This window comes from Panulirus ornatus, chromosome 35, assembly GCF_036320965.1.
Source record: "Panulirus ornatus isolate Po-2019 chromosome 35, ASM3632096v1, whole genome shotgun sequence".
NCBI lineage: Eukaryota > Metazoa > Arthropoda > Malacostraca > Decapoda > Palinuridae > Panulirus > Panulirus ornatus.
This window is the reverse complement of record NC_092258.1, coordinates 10,613,187-10,637,647: the sequence shown is the minus strand read 5'-3', so window position 1 is coordinate 10,637,647 and position 24,461 is coordinate 10,613,187. Positions and strand designations below refer to the sequence as shown.

The window sequence follows — 24,461 nt, the reverse complement described above, 5'->3', positions numbered from 1 at the left end:
AGCACCAGGAAACAGAAGAGATCCAATCACTCTCTTACACATATATACACATAACATACATATACATATATTATTTATTCATTTTGCTTTGTTGCTGTCTCCCGCATTAGCGAGGTAGCGCAAGAAAACAGACAAAAGAATGCCCCAATCCACCCACATGCACATGTATATACATACACGTCCACACACGCAAATATACATACCTATACATCTCAACATATACATATATATACACACACAGACATATACATATATACACATGTACATAATTCATACTGTCTGCCTTTATTCATTCCCATCGCCACCCCGCCACACATGGAATAACAACCCCCTCAATTCCAACACATCCACCCTCCTCCGCACAACTCTATCTATATCCCACACCTCGCAACCATACAACATTGTTGGAACCACTATTCCTTCAAACATACCCATTTTTGCTTTCCAAGATAATGTTCTTGACTTCCACACATTATTCAACGCTCCCAAAACTTTCGCCCCCTCCCTCACCCTATGATTCACTTCTGCTTCCATGGTTCCATCCGCTGCCAAATCCACTCTCAGATATCTAAAACACTTCACTTCCTCCAGTTTTTCTCCATTCAAACTTACCTCCCAATTGACTTGTCCCTCAACCCTACTGTACCTAATAACCTTGCTCTTATTCACAATTACTCTCAGCTTTCTTCTTTCACACCAAACTCAGTCACCAGCTTCTGCAGTTTCTCACACGAATCAGCCACCAGCGCTGTATCATTAGCGAACAACAACTGACTCACTTCCCAAGCTCTCTCATCCACAACAGACTGCATACTTGCCCCTCTTTCCAAAACTCTTGCATTCACCTCCCTAGCAACCCCATCCATAAACAAATTAAACAACCAGGGAGACGTCACACACCCCTGCCGCAAACCTACATTCACTGAGAACCAATCACTTTCCTCTCTTCCTACACGTACACATGCCTTACATCCTTGATAAAAACTTTTCACTGCTTCTAACAACTTGCCCCCACACCATATATACTTAATACCTTCCACACAGCATCTCTATCAACTCTATCATATGCCTTCCCCAGATCCATAAATGCTACATACAAATCCATTTGCTTTTCTAAGTATTTCTCACATACATTCTTCAAAGCAAACACCTGATCCACACATCCTCTACCACTTCTGAAACCACACTGCTCTTCCCCAATCTGATGCTCTGTACATGCCTTCACCCTCTCAATCAATACCCTCCCATATAATTTCCCAAGAATACTCAACAAACCTATACCTCTGTAATTTGAGCACTCACTTTTATCCTCTTTGCCTTTGTACAATGGCACTATGCAAGCATTTTGCCAATCCTGAGGCACCTCACCATGAGTCATACATACATTAAATAACCTTACCAACCAGGCAACAATACAGTCACCCCCTTTTTTAATAAATTCCACTGCAATACCATCCAAACCCGCTGCCTTGCCGGCTTTTCATCTTCCGCAAAGCTTTTACCACCTCTCCTCTGTTTACCAAATCTTTCTCCCTAACCCTCTCACTTTGCACACCACCTCACCAAAACACCCCATATCTGCCACTCTATCATCAAACACATTCAACAAACCTTCAAAATACTCACTCCAACTCCTCACATCACCACTCCTTGTTATCACCTCCCCATTAGCCCCCTTCACTGAAGTTCCCATTTGTTCCCTTGTCTTATGCACTTTATTTACCTCCTTCCAAAACATCTTTTTATTCTCCCTAAAATTTAATGATACTATCTCACTCTAACTCTCATTTGCCCTCTTTTTCATCTCTTGCACCTTTCTCTTGACCTCCAGCCTCTTTCTTTTATACATCTCCCAGTCATTTGCCTTATTTCCCTGCAAAAATTGTCCAAATGCCTCTCTCTTCTCTTTCACTAATAATCTTACTTCTTCATCCCACCACTCGTTACCCTTTCTAACCTGCCCACCTCCTACGCTTCTCATGCTACAAGCATCTCTAGCTGTCATGTGTAGTGCACCGAAACAACAGCTTCTTCCTATCTACATCCAGGCCCTACAGACCTTTCCATGGTTTACCCCAGATGTGTCACATGCCCTATATTTTTCTTCAATATTCTTGTATGTTGACTGCTGGGGATAAATAGAAGAATTGAAGCTCCCTGTATGGAGGATGATACGTGTGTTTAGTATGGATCTGTGGGACCATTTTAGTCATGATGGATCTCTGTACGCTGAGAGTGAGCTTCAATTAAATAGAACAGAGAAAGCCTACCTTGGCAGAGTAGTAGATGAGAACATCAGGCTTTTTTTTCGATAAAGATAAACTACTCAGGAGAGCAAATCACAGTCAAGCTAACGAAAGGAACTAGAAGAATGGGGGAGGGTGAGGGGGTAGCTGTGGGAGATGGGTCCGTGCAGGGGGAATATGAGATTGAAAGGAATCAAAGGAACAAGGCGTCCAGTTTGACCACTATAACAATGGCGGTAGAGTGTGGATGGGACCTTAAAGGTAGGGACCCTCAGGGATTAGCATTAACCTCACAGCAGAGGAATTAGCAAAAAAGGTTAAATAGGGTTAGTTGGAGACAATTCAGGCAATATAGGCAGTGGGTTAGCACAGCTACAGGTCAACTCTAAAGCAACTTTTAGGACCAAGGCTGGTAAGGTCCAGTGCGGAGAAGGTCAGAGTAAGGTGGCAAATCCAAAATAGATGGAGAACTGTCTCTCTCCCACCGCTGCACACACAGACATTACCAGTGATAATACAAACATACATACCGACAGTAAAAAAAAAAAAAAAATTCACTCCAGAAGTCAACTCCAAGGAAAATACTGAAAAACTTAACATTACTGCAATCTCAGAAACATGGGTAAACTCTGATAATAAAACGCTTATTTGTCAAGTTTGCAATACCTGAATACAAACTATTTACGAAGGATTGTTTATACAGGGTAGCTGATGATAATCTAAGTGCCATTAAGATAAGCAAAGTAGACACACACACGCACAACTCTTTATATTAACATTACCGACAAGTTAAAATGTAAACTTGTTTCAATGTTATTTACTGACCTCCTAAGCAAAAACAAGTTGACGATAAGATAATGAATGGTGAGACTATAAATACCTCCACAAGTCATTTAGACAAATATTTCATAAATTCAGGTATACTCATACTTGAGAAGAACACCAGAAATAAAATGTATAAACAACAGCGGTAACGGAGACACTAGAATGTTAATGTGCAGCAGTGGGAAGTCAGTGATAGCTTAAATAAACACAGCAGAATTACATTTCCTTGTTAAATTGAACTTTTTTTTATCAGGCAACCCAGTCATGGCCCAATCAGGCCTCCTGTTGTCTGTCTTTCCCATGTAAACTCATGTAAACGTGTGTCGCTAGTTGATACAACATACCCCACTTCCAAAGTGTTGCAAGCCAAAAATGATCCAAATCGAGGTGCAGGTGTACCAAAAAGAGTGGCTTTATCACTAGAAGAGTTAGCTAATGATTAATAAGGCTGTTAGAGGGAAAAATGTTGAATTCTATGTGTTATTCAAGATGCTTTTGCTCTGGGACTAAAAAAAATTTGTCAGATGAAGAGTGCAATTCAGCATCCTCTCTTTTCACGAATGTGAGCCTGACTTTGTAAAGAACAATTCTACAATTATTCCAAGCAGAAATGAAAGCAGAACAGGATTCAGAAGGGATAAGTTTCAGTGCCTTACATGCAAATATATATTTAAAACTTACATGTGTTTTGTTAGATCTTCGATATCTACCAGCATTGAATCCTGCTCCATATGAAGGTCATCTCTCTCCATTAATAAGGTAACAAGATCTTCATTTAAACCTGAAATATTATAACAGGTGAATATAAAGAAAATACAGTTAATAGAATAATGAGGTAAACAATTAATTGTCTACCTTCAATCAATTTTATTCAAGATAGGTTAGTGGTATCAGTTCAAGATTACAATGAGTATTAATATAACATAAGACCTAAAAAAATAGTACTGGCTTGTTCTCAGGATACCATGCATTTTACATAAACCTGTTGCATAAACTATATTTCTTGATGGTAAAGAATTTAAGCTGTAATTTCAGAGTCAACATGTCTGAAACATTCCATCTTGAGTACAGTCAATGTTTTGTAAGGCCTCATATGCTAAAAGTGAACATGATATATCCCATCTGCATTTTTATCATCCTGGGCTTTGCCAAGTGTGAAATGCTGTCACCCTTTTGAAATGACAAAAAAAGGATGATAGCACTCTTCAAACACAACTTACTTTCAATTTGTGTATGGAGGTCATTGACAATAACCTGAAGTTGTGCAACGTTCATGTCAGTAAGTATCTGACGACTGATTCGCCTCTTACTGTCTGGAAATGGAACACCAATCTGAAAAAAAAGATAAAAGAACATAGGTAGCTCCAGGACCTCTTTAAAGGCACCTCCACAGCTATGAGGTTGAACCCCTTGCAGAAGCAGGGTAAGGTGGGTTCTTTCAGATTGAAAAGATCCTTGATCAAACTATACTCTTTCCCATCTACTGCTGATGATAAAACCTCTTCTTAAATACAGTATTACTGTCTGCAAACATAGTCAAGGAAAAAACAACACACAAACACTGTACAAGGGGACCTTGATAAACTCCAGAGTTGATGAAGTTCAAGCCAAGTAAACATACAGTACAAAACAAGCTGTAGGAATCTGAGGGTAGGAAAGCCTTAGGAATCGATTTTAGGAGAATAGTTAGGCTATCAAATATTGCAATGGCATTCAATTTCATGGATAAGGAATAATTCCATGAGCAGTTCACATCATACATTAGGCAAAACTAAAATAAGCTTCTCAATTTGGTCACTGTACTTAAAAAGGTCCAGAGTAGAGCAACAAAGATAGAACCAAAATTGAAAGAGAGGAGTTATAGGGAAAAGCTAAAGGCTTTAATAATATTAGCCCACTTTGGAAGATAAAAGAGTGAGGGGTGACCTGTAAGTTTTAAAACAGATAGATGATGCAGAGAGTGACCAGCTCTTGAATTCAACAGATGTAAGGATATAGCAACCGAGGAAGATAACATGAAAATAAGCAAGAAACTTGTTATAAAAGATGTGAGAATGTCCTTTTAAAAGATGTGAGGAAGTACTTTTATAGTATGTGTGATGAAGCATAGGAATAAAATTGTTGATGATGGTCAAAGCAGACAGCATACATTATTTCTAAGAAGCTGTGAGATAGAGAGTGTTCAAGAGATGGGGCCTCCCAGCATGGTACAAGCTCCCTCCCAGTATAGTACAAATAGGGAACTACACACATGCAAACAAAGAAACAGAACATGTATTCCTTACCTTACCTTCCTACCCTAAGACAACTTTCATATGGGGCTCCCACAGCACTCAGAAAGCCATTTACATCCATTGGGAGAGACTACAGGTCAAGAAGTGTTGTGATTTTGTGTTTGTCTCTGAGCGAGCGAGTGAGTGAATGTAAGACTTCTGAGGAGTATGTGGTCAATGACTTCTGTGTGGTAGTTGTGCCCTAGGCATGAGGGGAAGTGTAACATTATAAGCCAAAGTTTATGCTGTTAAACAAAGGAGATGCTCAGAGGATAGATCGTACAAAATCATCCTTGGTCCCTCTCATATCATCTAGCATAATGTGCTCATCACACTGATCTTCCTGACTAACTAACCACCACTTAAAGCTCATCTGACACTTCAGGATAAAGATACTGAACTATCTTGGTTACTTTTACCTCCTGCCAACCAAGATTACTTATCCTCTGAGATGCGATTTTGCATCATAACTACAATGAAACCATGCAAGCTCATACTGAATGCAACATAAATAGCCATATCCCAACCATTGTGATCATCAGTAAAAAGTAATTGATATTTGCATAAAGACTGTCTGTTTAACACCCTCATTTTACAGCCGCCCCATTTATTACTGTAAACATTTTCTCAGGTGCTTACCAGTCTCTGCCTACAAGTGGTTACACTGCAAGTGAGATGTTACCTTCGGTGAGACTGCACCATCATCAGCGGATGGATAGGAATTCAGTCTCGTCGAGGATCTTCTCACTCTAAAGAAGTCCACCACTTTCCTCCTTCTATACAGAATATTACCTTGAACTAGCAAGAGCCCCATCAAATTTTGGTTTCCTAGGTTTGTACAATAATACTTTTTTTTTCAGTATCTGCCAGCCTTTTGCAAAAGTCATTTAAATATGCCATTCATTATTATCATTACCACTGGCAGTTGAGAGGCTTTCTTTGGTCTCCAAGCATTGTTTCATTCAGCCCTACTCACTTTGTAGCAATAACTGATGATATGCCATACCTTCTCAAAGGCCACAGTCTCCTCTCCACATGAGAATGTCTTCATATCTCTTAACTTACTGTTTCATCTTGCTCCTATACATATTTTCAAACTTATCCATATCTATTTTTATATTGTGTATAATACTAAGCAAGTCCTTATAATCACATTCTCATTGCTTTATATAAGTACATGCTGTGATGCATGTTTCATCCTAGTTTCTAAGGAAATCCTTATAATGTTCACATTCTTATTGCTTTATATAAGTACATGCTGTGATGCATGTTTCATCCTAGTTAAAGTCAATGCACAAAATTCTTAAGCAAATATTTCAAGTACTGTTTTTGAACTTTTCATATTTGATGGTATAAAAGGAGTTGGTAAACAGAGCACCTGAGTTACTATAATGCATACAATCCTTCTGATGTAAGACATCAAATCACTCTCTTTCAAGTAACTCATTCAAAAAAGTTTTGTTGATTACTGTCCCAAGAAGCCCAATCTAACTATATATATGCTATGAAACATAAGATCTCTCTTGTAGCTTCTTTTTACTTAGTCTCCCTAAAGAAAAAACTATGTAGTTTCTCTTTCAACCACAGCATACATAAAAAATCTCATCACTTACTTTATTGAAACTTGCCCTAACAATATCTGCAATAGGACTCTTCTTCTTGCTTTGCTTTTCTATCTCCATCTGCATTCTTGCCATCTCCTTTGCCTGGGCAAGTGCCATGCGAGCCTCAGCTTGCAACTGAGCTTGGCGGGAGAAGAAATCAACCTCCTTCTCTCGTATGTCAGGTTCAGAACGGGATGTGCGGGTCCTTAAAGGCAGAGGTGTTGATGCCTGCAAATATGTATATGACACGTATTTAGTTGACTACATGCTTGTCTTCCCCACCTTATTGAAGTAGCATTAACAGCTGACAACTAACACTTGCATGTTCCTCAATTCAATTAATCATACATGAGATGATTTCCCAATTCTGACCCCTTTAGTCACCTTCCAGAACATGCAGGAGATATGTTTGTAGTATTCCTTCACCCCTATCCCAGAGATAATAACATTCATGTATTCAGCCATTTAATACTGTATCATAAAAATCTACACTTAACCACAGCAGCAGGATTTCACCTAAAAATCACTGTCCTTGTCCTACACCACAGGAAGCACAGGAGAAAGCTTTCCATAAATCAGCTAAAACATCCACCTTCATATATATAACCCTCCCTATAAATAATTTTGAGTGTTTGTACATTTCTTTTTCTGTGCATAGTTTTTTCATGGCTGAAATATATAGCACCAAAAGGCTTCAATACTTGGGCGTAGGGACTTCAGAATTGGGCCAGGTTTTCAGTTAATGTACATTGGCCATGAAAGCTATTTTTAAGGCATCAAAGGCCACCCAAGCCCTATATATTACACTGGTAATTCATTACACTTACTCAAATAGTCCACCTAGATGCCTTAAATAATAAAAGTACCTCAAGACCAAAGTCAGGATCCAAAGGTAACAAAGGCTGATCTTAAAAGTCCAAAAGAAGACCACCTTTCAAGATTCATAGTTACCTAGAGGCCCCAAATTTTGGACCTATGTACCTCAAAATCTGGATAAGGTTTTTAAGCTACTGCACATTAGTGTTGAAGGCCATTTGAAGCTACTAAAGGCCACCCCAGCCTCAAATAAAAAAAAAAGATACCCCAGGGTCTAAGGCCTTAAAGACCAACTAATGCCACCTTTCAAGATTATGCAGTACCTAATGGCATCAGATTCTGGGTGTAGATACTTCAGAATCTGGGCAAGGTTTTAAGTTTCCACACTAAGGCCTTGCAGGTAATTCTGAGGCCTACAAAGGGCACTCCAACCTTATAGATTACACTGAGTGCAGAATTTATCAAGTGTGTTCCAGTTAGTTCTTGTATGTTCAATTGGTGAGCAAAAGGTAAAAAGTCTGATGAGGCTGGGTGTTGGGGCAATGAGACAATATCTTACCTTCCTGCTACAGGACACCTTATATAGGACTCCTGCAGGAAACAGAGAGCTACTAGCCATATCCACCAAGTGGGAACATAGATCAAAGTGTAGTGAACTGTGCCTGTCTTTCTGCAGTGAATGCAGCAGAACTGAGGAGTATGTGTTCAGTGTCTTCAATACGGAAGATGCATCCCTAACATGTGGGGTCTTTTGATATAATGAATCTGCGTTTGTAATGTAGGTGTTCAGAGCACAGATGAGAAACAGTATTTCTTACTTGCTAGGGGAGTGTAGTTTAAAATGTGTACACATCTTTGTGGTTTGGGTTGGGAGGCAGTTGTTTAAAGTCTGTTAAGTAAGCTGAGCGTGAATATGCTTTATAAGTATGTGTCTGTTGCAGGAGGGGGGGGGATGACTCAAGTAAAGAATGCTGAAGTGAGATGCAGGAGTTAATAATTAGTTTTGCTTTTATTGTATGATCATTTACTAAAATTTCTCTTGAATTCTACTTATACCATCTTACAATAATTCAAATATTAACAGAATTAAGTTGAATCTAATGCATGAATATGGCAAACAAGTTAATCACCTTGCTGTTTCCTGAAGACGTGGAGACTTGATCTGTTTCAACTTCTCGATCTTGTGTACTCTCAGTGTCCGAACACTGACTTTCACAATCACTGGCAGTTTCATTCATGAAACAGATCTGTAGATTCATCCCTGTATAAAAGGATATAAGAATCCATCAGTAATATCTTTCATACTTGTTCACCATTTCCAGTGTTAGCCAGGTAGTGCCAAGAACAGAGGAAGAGACTACATTGGTTCATGTCTATTCTTTAGCTGTCATGTACAATGGACCAAAACTATTAAGCATAAAACAAACAAGGTTGATCTAAACTAAAGCCTATGATCTTTTCGTATGAACAACAGAAAAAAAAAAGAATCCCTGCTATAATGAATTTGCAGATTAATCCTTTCCATGTCCAAATCATTCTGGGGGGCCTTTCCAGTGCACTAAAAATAGCAATATGAAATTCATGATTTATAAAAAAGTTATGCTAAAAATATAAAAGCTTTTTTCCTTCTTATCAATTAAGACTTATACACTCCTAGTTTAGGAAAAACATTATATATCAGACAAGCCAATTCTACATGGACAAATTAAGTTTACGTACACTTTGTAATTTTTTATTTATTTATATGATTAGGTACCAGAAAACTATCCAAAACTACTTATTCAGAAAAAACACATTAAGGGTGGCATGGATGCAACATTAGACACTGTAAGTAGTGATGAATACCACACATGCAGTGAGTTCCTAGACTCAGCGTGAGACCATTATACTCACTACTGGGTTACTCTGACCTCCAGGAAGCTTCAGTGACTCTGTTTGGGTTGCCATCTATGGCCAGCCTACAGTATAAGCAAAACTGAACTTGTGGTAGGAAAGTATATACCTTAATCAAGGACAACAGCACCCTACTACCTATGCCTCGATCGAGAACAGCAGCACAGAAAGGGTTGATAAAATTAATAGTGAAAGATGTATAGACTTTAAAAGATGCAAAATATTTTTTTACGACAGGCAAAGTTCTATGAACATATGGGAGAGTAACGGCTCATTGGAGGGTTGAAAAACTTGTTTTACTCGCCCAAAATGAAAAGTATCTAGGAGGATTCATTTCGTTTGACCCACATACAGCATATGAGACAGCCAGATCTTTGAACACAAGACTTGGTAATTATGAGGCAACTCTTGGCTAAGCCTACAACTACAAGGTGTATAGAAGTGTGACCAAATAACCCATGGACACAACTTCTGGCTACTATTGAATATGCCATAGATCTGTCACTGTCTGGAACCAAGATATGAATATTTGAAAAGAATAAAGGCAAAGGAAGAGAGAAAACATATGAATGCTCACAGGACTATGCATAAGGTAATGATTTTTCATCCTTCAAAAACATAAACTTCTCACTTATAGACACAGCCTTCTGGACATCAGACAGCACAGCTACATGAAGGGAGAGGGACTTGTGAAAACCCTAAAGAAATCTAAGGAAAGTACCTTTTGTTAATGACAACTAACCTCTGTTCAGGAACATAATCTTCTGATGGCAGCAATTCTAACTTCAGTATCAGTGAAAATCATACCAAAAGAGTTAACAGCATTAGCAGAACTTTATTGCACCTATTGTGATCATATCACTGGATTCATTATAGTTAGCAGGACCTTATTCTACCTACTGGGAACATAGTATTTGGAAGCTATCTTGGATAAGTTTGGTGATAGATGAAGATGCGACAAGGGAGAGAGCAGTGCAGGGAAAAAAGAGACATTGGGTCAGGTCTCTTAAAAGAAAAATGAAGGGAAAAGGTGTAAGTATGGAAATGAAAGGATTAAGGGACATCATAGTCTTTCCAACTGATATACCCAGCTGAAACATGGACATGGGATGAGTCACAGAAGTCACGAATCCAGGCTGTGGAAATGAGTTATTTGAAAGGAGCATGGAGTATGACTAGATGGAAAGAAGAAAGTGATGAGGGATTTGAGACTGAGAGATTTGCTATAGCAAGGAGTACAAAAGGAATGAACTGAGGAGTGGTAGAGAGGGTGAAACATAATACCTTGAGGTGGTGTGGGCATGTGGATAGAATGCAAGTCAGAGTTTACAAGGGGAATGTATGATAATATGATTAAAGGGGCTGGTGTTAGAGGAAGACCACCTGTAACATGGAGAAATAGAGTGAAGGAGTAATGAAGGGAGAGAAATGTGGTAAGAATGCATGAAATGGTGCATGTGAGGGAGGTATTAAGGACAGGGATAAGTGAACACACTCTTACCATTGCCATCTCCTTAATGAGAGTTCCTCGGGGAATGAGCATCAGAGATACTGATAGATAAAAAGGTAATCCTAATCTAAGGAACTTACACAAACCTACTTAAGCATAATGCAACCTGACATTCTTCAAAGTGATCGAGTCTAGCAAGACCAAGTCCTACTAACCATAATGAATCCAACGATACAATTTCAGATTATATGACATTAGAGTCTCAGCATCCCTCAATCAATAACGTCACATTTCACACCATCCTCGCTACAGATAGAATCCCATATCTATAACCGCTGTGATTAATAAAATAAGCCAAGTAACTTGCCCTCTCTCCATTACCATGTACTGTGGCAATACATACTTACACGACAATGTTCTTTTCTGACATAACTTTACACATCTTTTGCCATATAACTATAAACCTACGTACAATAATTTATCCATGGTTAATTCAGAACTTGGCAACAAGCATTGAAGAACTTACCACTCTGAAGGCGAGAGTGTAAAGATGGTTTGCGGTGAGGACGTTCCATAACCTGGTCTTCATCAACACCCATGGCCAGCTTGCGGCGAATCTCTTCCCGGTCATTGCGACGCTGCAAGGAAGTGAATGGGTCAATGAATCAACATGTCAGTAAAGCCTCTTAAAGTTATGTCATATTAAATGTAGTTCTTGAGTACATAACATTTCTATTATCTAGGTTAAGTTAGGATATGTTCGGGAGAATAAATGAAAAAACATAAGATGACCCAGCTCAACCTAACTTAACCTGATCTAATCTACCTATCACAATCAAACTTTAGAAAAAAAGGGGCTCCATATTACCAATTGAAAGTCAGAATCTATTCTATTGCAATAGGTACTTTGATAAGATTTTCATTTATGTCTGTAAATAACAGCAAACCATAAATCAAACTTTTATCAAAATTTTTACCTATAAAATCATGCTGGCTAAACTGCTTATGTATTTCAGGTTATGGTACCTCCAATTCTAAAACAACAAGGTTTTACCTTTAAAGGCACTGTAATCTGTAACAAGTTCACAAAGGTTTGATGTTGCTGATACAGACTATACCTCAGTAACCTTCAAGCTCTTCATACAAAAGCCAGCAATATACAGTAAAAGTTTTCTTTTCTAGCTTGTGTGAAATACAGTACTTTGTTTTACTGAAAATGTGTAAATAATCCAAAGTACTTTTCTTGGACTGAAAAAGCATAATACTGAAGATACTATATGCCTATCACATCAACATGAAAATGCAGTGACATACCCATATGATGCCGACCAGAATCTTAATGCTATCTGACACACTCTCTGGTATTCTTTCCAAGATAAAGATGATAAATAATACATACTATATGCTGATGATAAAGTGAAGCTTAGGTGTTATCAGACCCTACCTGCTTCAGGTTACAGTATTAGTGAAATGTCACCTCTGGTGAGGCCATATCAATGGGAGAGCAGTTCGTTAAAGACCTTCTCACTCCAAAGAAGTCTATATTTCTCCGCTATAGGAAATACTGCAACCCTGGGCTACAAGGGCAATTAGGAAGGTCCTGGGTAACACCAGGACTCTTCCACATATATTGATCATGGGGAAATCAAAAATAAATTAAAGCTCAGATCTGCCATTCTTCATTGTACGAAAATAATTATGTTGGCATTATTCACCCGATGCTTAGGTCAGGTGATACCTGTATATTATATGGGTTGTAACATGGCAGTATCAGGGGACATAAAAATAATAATAATAAAAAGTGGTATAAAATATGAAGTGGTTATCGTTTTGTAAAGATAGATAATGTATTTTGAATATTCTTCCATAAATAGAAGATGATGTCAAGCATCAATCTTGCCTATTGCCATCATCTCAGCTGGGTGTATTTTTGATTTTTTGAAGATTTAAAACAGAAAATACAGCCTGCCCAATTCTTTTCATAGTGTTCCACAGAATTACTTTTGCCTGTACCTGTCCTTGCCAGGGGAGTGTATCAGTGTTAAACTAAGCTGGCCAGTAAACCATGCAGCAGCTAGTACACCATGGTGCTCTAACATCCCTTCTGCTTGCAAAAGAATATTATGATCATGCTATTTGTACTTTTTGCTGCATATCCATTGCTTATAAAATACATTCCATAAAGTAAAATTATGTTTATTATATTTCTTGGCTCATTAAAAGCTGAGGAAGTAAGAGGCAAAAAATGTCCACCAATGCCAACGAGTGTGATGCACAAGAAAAATTGTAAAACCAACTCTCAATATGTACAAAATGCAGATCTTTGCACAAGAATAATTGTAAAATTTGACTTTCAATTCATCATACAAAATTTTGTATAGAACATTATCATGGAAAGAATAGCAGAGTGCACCTGATGATACAGCACTGAACAGGTCTGAAAGGAAGTATGGTAGATGCCAGCTAGTCTAGGGATTGATTTTTCTTGATTATATGAAACTCTATTTTACCACTTTTATACCATATATAAAAACAAGTTTTGTTATTCTGATCAGAACTAACATCAAAGGACTAATTATTAAGTACTCAAAATCTTTGTTGCTCTGAAATGAGAAACATTTAATAACATGTCTGCCTATATGATCACTAAAATTTTTCAGTATAATGATATGAACTTCCAAAAAGGTTTTCATATTAACTTCACAGGTGGATACCACAGAAACTTAATTTTCGCCATAAATGCCAATGATTTTGTATCATTATGTTACTTGAGCTACCTTGAAAAATATAACAAGTATCTAAACTAATAAAAAACGAATATTCATTCTTAAATACAAAGGTTGGTGAACACTGAAAATCTTGCCCCCAAAATTACCCTTGCAGGATGATTATAAAATGTATCTTCTGGTCGCTCATCATAGTCTTCAGAGGTAATAACCCGAATGAATTTGTCCACAATATCCTCCTCATCTTCATTTTCGTTTTTCAAATACAGTAACCAACTTTTTCTGTTGTTCAGGACTGGCCATTTAAGCTGTTCTAGGATGGTAGGAGGTGGGGCTTTGGGTTCAGGCACCTTCTTGATCTTATTCCTATTCATTTCACTGCCATCATTCCAAAGCAGCTTTGAAACACGGTTTGACTGAGTTTTCAATGAACTAAAGACCTGAGTTGAGACCTTTGCTGTTTGAGATTTAATCGAGTTTAAGCTTACAGAAGAAAGATTCAGGTGGCTTGGATGTGTATGTAAGGACTGTCGTGAGGGGGATCCATCATCATCTCTTGTCTTCTGGGATTTTGGGGGATTCATAAAACTGTTGAACATATTGCTTGTACAAATTCAATATCTAAAAACTGACAAGCCACACTTCAATAATCTAACATCGGCACAAATTTTGTAACTCTTGCTCTAACATTTGAACTGAACCTTCTTACTAACACACTTTATCAAAATCAATTAAGATGCTTAGTATTCTGATATCAAATCAGTATAGAATTTGTTTTCTAGTTCCAAACAACACGTTCAAAAGGTCGTTGGAGTCGCAAAACTCAGTTCACACATTCTCGTTTCCTGTCACACTATATAAAAGTTTCTCAAACTTCCACTGAAAAGTATTATGTTCCAGTCTGTTGCTTCTTCAACTGCTGGCACACTATGAGGACTTTAGGTAAAACCCAATACACATGACAATGCGAGCAGCAGCAAAGGGTAAGGTTACATGGCCTGCCTCACGAGCCAGTCTCTGCCCACAACTGTGGTTCACGGAGAAATGACTCTCCCAGCTGATCACGATACGCCCACTGTCACTAAATAGCACATTGTTCTATCACTCCTGCAACACTAAAAGGTCCAGAATGTACAGCCAAACTACCAAAAATGGCCGTACAAGATGAGGAATAACTTCCGGCTACGAGAGGTCTGGCTGTCAACACAAGTGTTTACAAGAGCAACAGCTGAGGCGGACGGCACCAACCTCCCCAGGCCCATGTTGCCAAACCAACCCAGAACTGCCCAGTGCTTTGGCCACCTACAACCAATTTCACTTCCCATGAACCTAGTACCGAAAATATTTGATTTCATAAAGCGTTTCGTATCAAAACTTAAAAATAAAATTCTGAAATATTGGAGGTGCTACAAAGAATTAACAATAATGGGTAAATTATGTACAAATAGAAATCTTTGGTAACATCGTTTGATGCTTATATAATCTTCAGAAATTTTCGAATATCAAAGGGTACGCATTCATGTAATATTAGATATTTGAATGTTACACAATTATAAGTATAAACGTATGCAAGCCTTCCCATGTGGAATATGTGGCACCACAGCATCTGGTATGACTGAGTCGTTTAAATCTCCGATCATGGCCTCATTGACATTTAATACTCTCAATAAATAACTGTATTTTCTCATTATGTAATAAACTATACACAAAATTTAGTTGAAAGGATCAAAGATTACTTCGTAAACACAGGAACGGTACAGAGGCACGATATTCCAGCACTCTGAGGAGCGTCGCGAACAAATTTGGTGAAAATGTATTATTTCTGAACCGCAAACGAAATGGAAAATTTTGATGAAGACTTGTCGCTTTGATATAACAAGTCCATTTAGAAACTTGCCATTTTTTGCAGCTGAAGTTACCATTTCAACATGTCTGCTACCTTGACCTTTCTAAATCACATAACTAGCCATGTCAAAAGGCATTCACTGTTGAAAATCTTTTAAAAGATAGCACTCCCAAAATCAAACACTTACATATAGATTATGGCGGAGTTTGATATTGAGAAAGTAGGGAGGTGTTGAGGGGACAGGATCATGTGTGTGGGTGAGCGAGGGCCAACGGGGAACTGACCATCTCAACTTACAGTGGTGACACGTTGAACAGGTACCACCAAACAGGATCAACGCTTCACCGCCATGCCATTGTGTGGCAGGGACCACCCCACCCACCACCACTCACCCTTTGTCTGTTTCTCTATTTATCACAAGTATTACCACTACGAGCGAGCTGAGACGTGGAGACCAGGGGGAAATGAAATTGTCAAAGGGCAAATTAAGTTGGCTACTGAAGGATCTTGATGCATGTAAGACACAAAGAAATCTCATTTAGGTAAAAGGAAGCCATGTGAGCTGAAAGCAACTAGTCTCGTTAGCGCGATCTTCAGAAGATATATACAGACGAGAACGTTGTCGAAGCTGGGTAAGAAGAATAAATTCCTAGCAGCTGTTTTCAATTTTCTTCGTTTACCTTCTACACATTTGCCACTACGGATAATGCAGATCTCACTTACGCAAGGAGTGTGCACAAAACACACCAAGGACTGCTTTAGGAACACTCCCAAGAACTACATGGAAGATGGATCTGCGCAATGGATTGCCAATATCGGTCAGTACTGCTGACAAAAACGGCCTGAAAGCTAGATATGCAGATGGACGAAATTTCAAGATGGTTGAGGGAGTGAGGGGGTGGCTGAGACTTGAGCGGGACTGGTGAGGCTAAGGAGGAGCTCTGGTTGCCTGGGTCAGGGCAAGTGAGGTGGGAGAGGGATTCTGGTGCCTGGGGAAGGACTGGTGAGATGGAAGGAGGAGGTTCTTAGTGCCTGGGGAAGGAATGGTGAGGTTTCCGAGGAGCTCTGGTGCTTAAGGCAGGATTGGTGAGGTATAAGGTTAACTATCACGTAACGCCTCATAACGCCATGTAACTATCATGTGACGCCTCACTACTGAAGATGTGAGACATTTATACCATAGTTGTGAAGCTTATTCACTAAAGTAACATGTGAAACCATTGTAGATATGACAGTTTGCACCACCGTTTGTTAAAATCCGCGTCAGATATTACTATGCACCCGACCCAAGCACCAGACCCCTCCTCCCTTACCTCGCCAGTCCTGCCTCAGGCTCAGGCGCAGGAGTGGTGAGGTAAAGGAGGGGTTATGCAGCTTGGGGCGGGTGCACTGTCATATCTAGCGCTGATTTTAACGGTGATGTCAAGTGTCATATCTACTGTGGTGTCACTTCGAGAGGGCTCATTGCCGTATCTACACTACTCAGGTGACACATTATTCTGTGTTACGTGGTAATTAATCTCACCATTAGCTTTTATATGGGTCGAGAACCTTAAATATTCTGTTTATGTTCCTCTAGGTATTTTAACGATTTGCAAGAACTCTTCCCCAGTTCATCTAACTGGTGTTGGGGTAATGTGAAAATACTTTTGAAATTGTCATTCAGTTCCTAACGGATATTTGCATCAATTTCCACGGCTCCTCGCTTTGAATCCCTTTAGTTTTGTTAACTGCTCTGTAACTTGTCAAATCAACTCCTGATGCGTCGGTGGAGATGTTTTGAATCGCGATATTTCTCTGTTCCTTCTTTCGTAAACCCGCTATAGTCGTTTTTGTTCTCTTATTCCTTTCAAAAGTATATCTTTTATCGCTCTATCTGACGCTGAAGGTAGGAGCCCATGTTCCTACTTCGTGCTTGTAAATTTCACAGAACCTTTCACTACAGTGCCCTGGTTCCTGGCTAGTGAACTTTGTTTCATAATTTACGTTACCACGGAAATTATGAGTTTCATGGGCGTTACAGCACGGTACTGTGACGGTAGCGCCAGGGTGCGCGCTTCCCCTCCCAATCCGGAAGCCTATTACAGTACGTAGGCTCACGGGATCGTTAGGTTCCAGGATACGAGGTGTCGCTGTTGACATGTTATGGGGAAACATTATCATACTTTTGATTTTCTTTCCTGTATTTAATGAAAACTCTTCTTCAAAAGTTCCTTTTGACTGGAGAAGAATATAACTGGAGACAGCCTTTTTAAGATCGCCTCATGATATCAACTTGTTAGCCTCATCACCGTAACTCAGCACACCCGTGTTTAGCATACTCCATTTCTCTCATTCTATGTCACACACACACACACACACACGCATACACACACAAAAGCTTTAATCATACGCTAAAACAGGAACATAGGAATATTACTTCTAGAAGGTAATTCAAGGACACAGTCTACATGAGGAAAGCCAACACCCAAACTGTATTGGCTACCGACTGAGAACCCTTCCCATCTGTCGTCCCCAAACTGTTCTTTCGACATCCGCTGTGAAGCACTTGTCCTCTGCATTGGTAAAGCCTTTTCCCTTGCCTCTCCTATCTACTCTGAATATCGGTGTATCTGCAGCAGAGAAGTGGATAACCTGTTTAGCCATCATGCTTTAAACCCGTTAGAGTTCGTTGGTCTGTGCGCCTGGCAGGCGACATCAGTTACTTCGTTCCAAGAAGTATTGCTTCTACCAGATGACAACCTGAAAGGAGAACCCCAGGCCTGCTGTCAGTGGCAGACACCTCAAAGGTGTAACAGTGAATATATGGAATAGGGACAGGCAGCTGGTCTGGGGCCACATCAATGGAGGACTAAGTAAATCAAGGTGGTGCTGCAGACTACAGAAAACCGCAAAAAATCACAAACCATTGAACCCTGGAACCACAACACATTTCTGTTCCATTTGAACACACAAAGACCTTGGAGGAAGAATGCCTTTAAGTCTCACTGCGTCTTTGCCTCCTAGCTCAGCAGATCAACGGAGGACGAAGAGAGCACTGAGCTTTCTATTTCATCGCCTCAGCATGGCAGTCTAGAGAGAAAATGCACAAGACCTTTTCAGTTACCTGTTTTATTAATTATTAGAGGAAATAAAAAGAACAAGAAATGGGTAAGGCATGGGAAAATGTTTCAATTGTCTTTAGAACTTCCGTATCTCCTGAGTGTCGTCAAAGGCGACTTAAAGGGGTGGAAGCTGAAGGCTGGAAAACCTCCCCCTCTGTATGACTTTCCAAAAGAAGGAATCAAGCAATGATAATTCTTACCCTATCGTTCAGTCATCTCTTTCTGTCGCTGCCTCTCTCATGTGGGAAATAATGAACGTTTGAAAGACAAAAACAAGCGTGGCTATGACAAAATGTTAGCAACAGTCAGGCTAGCAAGTAGCGCTCAACGCAGGTCCGGCTTAATTAATTACAATGTTTCCCTCTGCCGCCATGCAGCTTACATAATCATCAAACCTGGTTTCATCTGGAACTGTTTTGTATCATATGTCAAGTTCTCTTTTAAAGGTTTCTGTCTTGTCTCATGCAATTCTCGATTCTATGGATGGTACACTTAAGTCTCTCCATCTTTGCAGGGCTCTCGTATATCTTTGTGATATGTCAAAGACATATCCCACGGGTATTACAACAGACTTAAATTTTATTCCTTGCTTCCTCCTTTGATGAGATGCTTTGCGGATCAAGAAGTTGTTCTTGTCCTTGATTTTCTGCCAAACATAAATTATCATGTTTCTCATTTCGTTTCTAGGTTGTAAAGTTAAGCACTTTCAACCTCTCCTGATAGTTCATGTTCCATACTATCAATTTTGCCTGTGAAGATGCTGGTGACCATAAAACGGAGCAGTATTTATTTTTGCTTCAACTCTCCACAATGGACATTTTCATCATTAGCTTTCCGTCTCTCGTTGTCCAAGTTCTTATTATCATACCACTCAATACTCGGCCTGATAGAATCGTCTAATCAATGGGTTCTCTTGAATTCAAGTTTCGTATCTGTGATGCCTTCCTGTTCTTTGTAACCTGCGCTTCATATTCTACACCTTTCCCTCAATGATATATTGATTATCTATAATCTACTCAAATATTTCCTTATCACATTCAGTCAGGTTCTCTTTTGCCCATGTATAAATTACATTCGGGGTTTACTGTATTATTTTCTTTGCCTTGTTTTCTTTTGCGTTTATTTTACTCATATCATCTGCAAAACATCTGACCATGTTTATATACTGAAGCTGAGATAAGAGATAATAGAGAGAAAGTTAATCTGCTAATGCTATATTTGCTCGCCTTCTAAACACCACCACCACCACAACTCGTCTCATACTTACATAATTAACCACGATGGACTTGATGGACTCGAGTGTCTCGTTTTCGTCGTAGGTGAGGGTGTAGAGGTCGTTGACGTAGATGCTCTCCACTTTGTACTGCCGCTTGTACTTGGGGAACTGGGCGGGGGTCGGGCGGAGTTTAGCTGGGTCAGGCGGGAGGCTGAGTAGCGCGGGCGGTGCATCGCGATGATCCATGATCGCCAGACTTCGATACCCGTCATGGCGAGGGATGTGAGGAGCCCTGTTGCTCGTAAGGGTCATGAGGTGTCCCAAATCATCCTCCAACGAGGTGACAGAGGAGGCTCCGTCCGTCCCGGGTGGGGTAACCACACGGAACACGGGATTCTCGTCGCCGATGGCCGTGTGCGCTTGCACTTGGTCCTCGTGCACCGTCATGCTCCAGGCTTATAACATAACACGCCACGGCAGCTCCTTCCTCTACCCCTTTCTGCTGTGGTCTCACGCTATAACCTCGCTTCTACCATGCCTCGTCCCGGCGATAAGGCACACCCTCTCTAGCCTCGTGCTTGAAAGTACGGGGCGCGTGCGTGTTATGGTGATGCACGGCCCGTCTTTTAACCTCGTCCCTGGCGGTGATAGACACGTGCGCGTTGTGGTGACGCTGGCACGGCGAGCAGTACGTGCGTGTTGTGGTAACGTTGGTACGGTCGGAGGCACGTGCGCAGCACGACCGTTACAAAGAGAAGCGGCAAGACGGGCTGTGGGGGGGAGCAGGTGGTGGCAGGGCCTCACCTCCCTAGGTGTTCACCCAGATAACTGTACGGTTGGTTGGTTACAGCAAGACCTGAGTCACTCATCAACCTTTCGCTCACTGTTGAGACGTTAGCTAACCGCTCTGTTTCCTCGCCTAAATAAATTATAAAAATACGCTGTTAATATAATACCCAAGAGCAGTTATGGTGTGTGGATTTACCTAAAACACTGATCCAAGGTGTATAGTTGAAAACTATAACATCTCGCGTGACCATGAATGTAAACTGTGAGAAGCAGTGTAGCTCTGGGAGTTGGTTATTACATCTGCTGCTGCATTACCTGTGCTTTATAAAGTCTTGTGACCATGAATGTTGGCTCTAAGTTGAACTATCGTTTAACGTAGATCTAACCATAATCTAATGACTACTGTGACCCAGTTCACTAAAACACCTTCTGTATCTCTGGATGGTGACGAACAGTTAGTGTAGCCCTGAATCTAGAGTACAACACAATGTGTCGCCCTGGACTTTAACTCTTACCGTGGCCCTTGACGTATATTTCCTCTAGTTTAACCCTAAGTGTAGTCTGTAACTTCAAGCATGGTCCAGGTGGTAGACGAATACCTGTGGGTCTACATGTAAACTACAACCCATAGTTTGGCTCTTAATGTCAACTACCAACAAATGAGTGCAATGCAAGCATTTGCGTCTCAAGCTACGCTGTGAAGGTAGGTCTGTGACACACCCTCCTTCACCTATTCATCAAGCGGCCACAGGAACGTGCCTCGAACCTGCCTCCCCCACTACCTCTGTGGGAGAGGCCGTGCTGGAGCAGCCTCACGACTGTGTCCTCATGTCCTTCACGATACGCTCCACAGGACAAGGATGATCCAAAGCTTAAGTCCAGAGTTCAGATTTACCGACTTTACAGAGGTCTACCCCTCGAAACTGTTCAGCACAGTCTTCACACAGTACGCAAGGTATTTTTCCATATGTATACAAGCCGCTGAAGATATGTAGTTTTCTTGAACCCTTGTGAGGGCTGACAGCTCATACTAACTCACCGAGTTAACACTTCAATACTTTGAGCTCCCATACACAGGTAAGAGAGCTTGCAAGCTTCCTAATACAACCTTGAAGATTTCAGGAGCTCACGCAGGGCGACTGAACAGGGCAAATTTCCCTCAACACTAGTAGCACTATGCACATATGTGGTTCTACGACATACCAACGCAAGGAATTACTTGATAATATATGTGGACATACATTACTATGGACGGAAGCGATGCACATTACATACACAAACAAAAATAAGTAAAAAAAAAATAAATTTACGATTATATGATATCCACGAAAGTATGCACGTAGGGTTTGGCTAGGGGAAACAAGAGAGTGAGACACACACACACTCTGAGAACTAACAGCCTCGCTCTGCCGCCACTCTCTGTTTCCATGCTCAGCTGGCGGCCCCGAGCAGCCTGTGACGTCACCCTCGTTACGAACCTGGACATTCAACAACCGACGATGATTCTAGTTACAGAACCTACAAAGGTCTTCATCCTTCTCGTTATCATTGTATTATAGCCTTAGTCTACATCACTGTTAAATCATATCAAAGGAATAGGGGGTATGAAAAGCAGAGGGATGATTTTAGTGGAAATATAGAGAACTGATTCGGACAAGTCGAACGCTATTACAGACTCGTTGCAATTTTCCTATTTTCTCGCTCTCTCACGGACTGGCCGCCGCGCACACAGACATTCAATTGCTGTTCCAGTTCTGAGCGTCTGTCTGCAAATATTTGTAGAATGCCTCACAACGCCTAGTCGGTCATTTCGCAAGAGGGGAGAAAAAATCTTGCTTTCGACATTGCCCTTCCTGGTGGACGTCAAGTCACACACAAAGAATGCTTCATGTTCAGTCTGTATCATTACTGAGGTTTACAACCCTAGGCATAAGTGGCGAACTAAGAAAATTGACTAGAACAACGTTCTCTAGTGGATTTCTAGTGTCGTACGGTTGGCTTAGTGAGACTTTCAAATGTATATTTTCCAGAAATGAGCATTAAATAAATGAATATTTCCTTTTATAATTCGTTATGGCAACGAAAAGTATGAGCTTCGCTACGGTGTGACAGCACCAACTAATAACCTTAGACTAACGTTACAAATTATAACGGGACGCCAACGTTACTGTTCTCGGCTATATATTGTTCTGGGCCAAACACCTCTCCACAAGGACTGAGGCATCTGTCTCAGACGATGGTGTCTCCTGCCTTAACTACCAAACCAATGTACTCTATTCCACTCCGTTTCGCCCATCCTTGACTCCATCGTCCTACACCCTCTCAATCCTAACCTTCGACTGCAACATAGAGACCAGCCAGGATCTGATTTACCTCAGTAGGACCCAGAGCCACACTCTCACTAACCATCTCCCAAGCATGCCACCCACATCCAACATCACTAGCGCGCTTCCCCTCCAACAAACCACATAAATCCACATTCCTCACCCCCCAACGAACCACACACACACACACACACACACACACACACACAACACCCTAAACAAGCAACACGAGCCACATCCTCATCCCTAGCCTTACTAATCCCGGCCAACCACTCCTCACTAGCCACCTTTAACCAGCCACACTCGTGACTCCTAATGCATCATAACAAGCTCCTCCAAACACTCCATCTCTCTCTCTCTCTCTCTCTCTCTCTCTCTCTCTCTCTCTCTCTCTCTCTCTCTCTCTCTCTCTCTCTCTCTCTCACTGGCGAAAACCACATCCGGCCCCACCAATAAATGGACGAGCAGTCAACACCTGAAGAGAGGTGGGGAAGGGAAAACAAAGGCAGACTAATGACCTAGAAGAAGATGATGATAATAAAGTTGGGCCACAATCCTCTCCAATTCCTCTCCTGGGGGGACGAAGACTGCACCAGATTTTCGCACCGACCAAAATCTTTTCTGAAGCAGGTGAAGAAAACGCAGCTGACGGAGGGAGTTTAACGAGTGCTGGAAGAACAGACACGAGACCTGCTGTGTGTAGCGGGGTTGAGGAAGCAACCGTATTACCACGACTGGTTCTTGCGCCAGAGGGAGGCTGTGCGAGTGATCTCAAAGTATCAGCAGGGGTCTGGTAAGATTATCTGCACAGGTAATACTCGCCTAGGAGGTCACCAATGACCCATGTCTGGCGGGGGTTAACCCATGTACGTGGAGGAAAGGGGGGTTACAGTGGCCTATGTCCTTGGCGGGGTAATCCCATCCTCTGACGGTGGGAGTGGGCGGTCACAAAGACCACGAAAGTAGGATATTAAGCTCCGTGCAAAGACAGGTAAAGGATTCAAAGGAGTTGAATATCCTGATGGAGCGATCAGAGACAAGGGAGATGGGATTTCAGTCTAAACAAATGCCAAATAAAGCATTTTGCTCAGAGAAAAAGATAATAATGAACATAAAATACTTAGAAACCCATTACCTAAAGTTACTAGAGGAAAGAGACCGCGGAGTAATGACAAATGACCTAAGATATATGAGGCAATGAACTACCCGCACACAGTAGGGTAGGACATCAGATGACGTAATAGGACATCAGATGACGTAACCAGAGCGATAAACTATAAGACAAAAGAGGCAATGTTTACTCCCTCCAATTCTGTGGTGAGACCTCACTGAAAATACTCTGTTCGTGT

General features: G+C 40.8%; 2 protein-coding genes across 10 annotated transcripts in view; one reads left to right on the top strand and one right to left on the bottom strand.

Moving 5' to 3' along the window:
• Nucleotides 1–11,739, top strand: part of Wdfy2 (WD repeat and FYVE domain containing 2) — a 79,825-nt gene extending 68,086 nt beyond the window's left edge. For 2 of the 3 annotated variants that reach the window (XR_011715254.1, XR_011715256.1), the window contains one exon: nt 5,976–6,948. The gene's annotated coding sequence lies outside the window, so the exon portion shown is untranslated. Of the gene's footprint in view, nt 1–5,975; nt 6,949–11,604 lie in introns of those variants that run through there. The other variant, XR_011715255.1, reaches the window with a different exon arrangement.
• Nucleotides 1–24,461, bottom strand: part of Schip1 (Schwannomin interacting protein 1) — a 212,429-nt gene that overhangs the window by 4,787 nt on the left and 183,181 nt on the right. For all 7 annotated transcript variants that reach the window (XM_071683022.1, XM_071683016.1, XM_071683017.1 and 4 more), the window contains 5 exons: nt 11,634–11,745; nt 8,895–9,025; nt 6,958–7,176; nt 4,292–4,403; nt 3,753–3,852 (listed from right to left, as the gene is read on the bottom strand). In XM_071683022.1, coding sequence (XP_071539123.1) covers nt 3,753–3,852; nt 4,292–4,403; nt 6,958–7,176; nt 8,895–9,025; nt 11,634–11,745 — 674 coding nt within the window. The remainder of the gene's footprint in view (nt 1–3,752; nt 3,853–4,291; nt 4,404–6,957; nt 7,177–8,894; nt 9,026–11,633; nt 11,746–24,461) is intronic.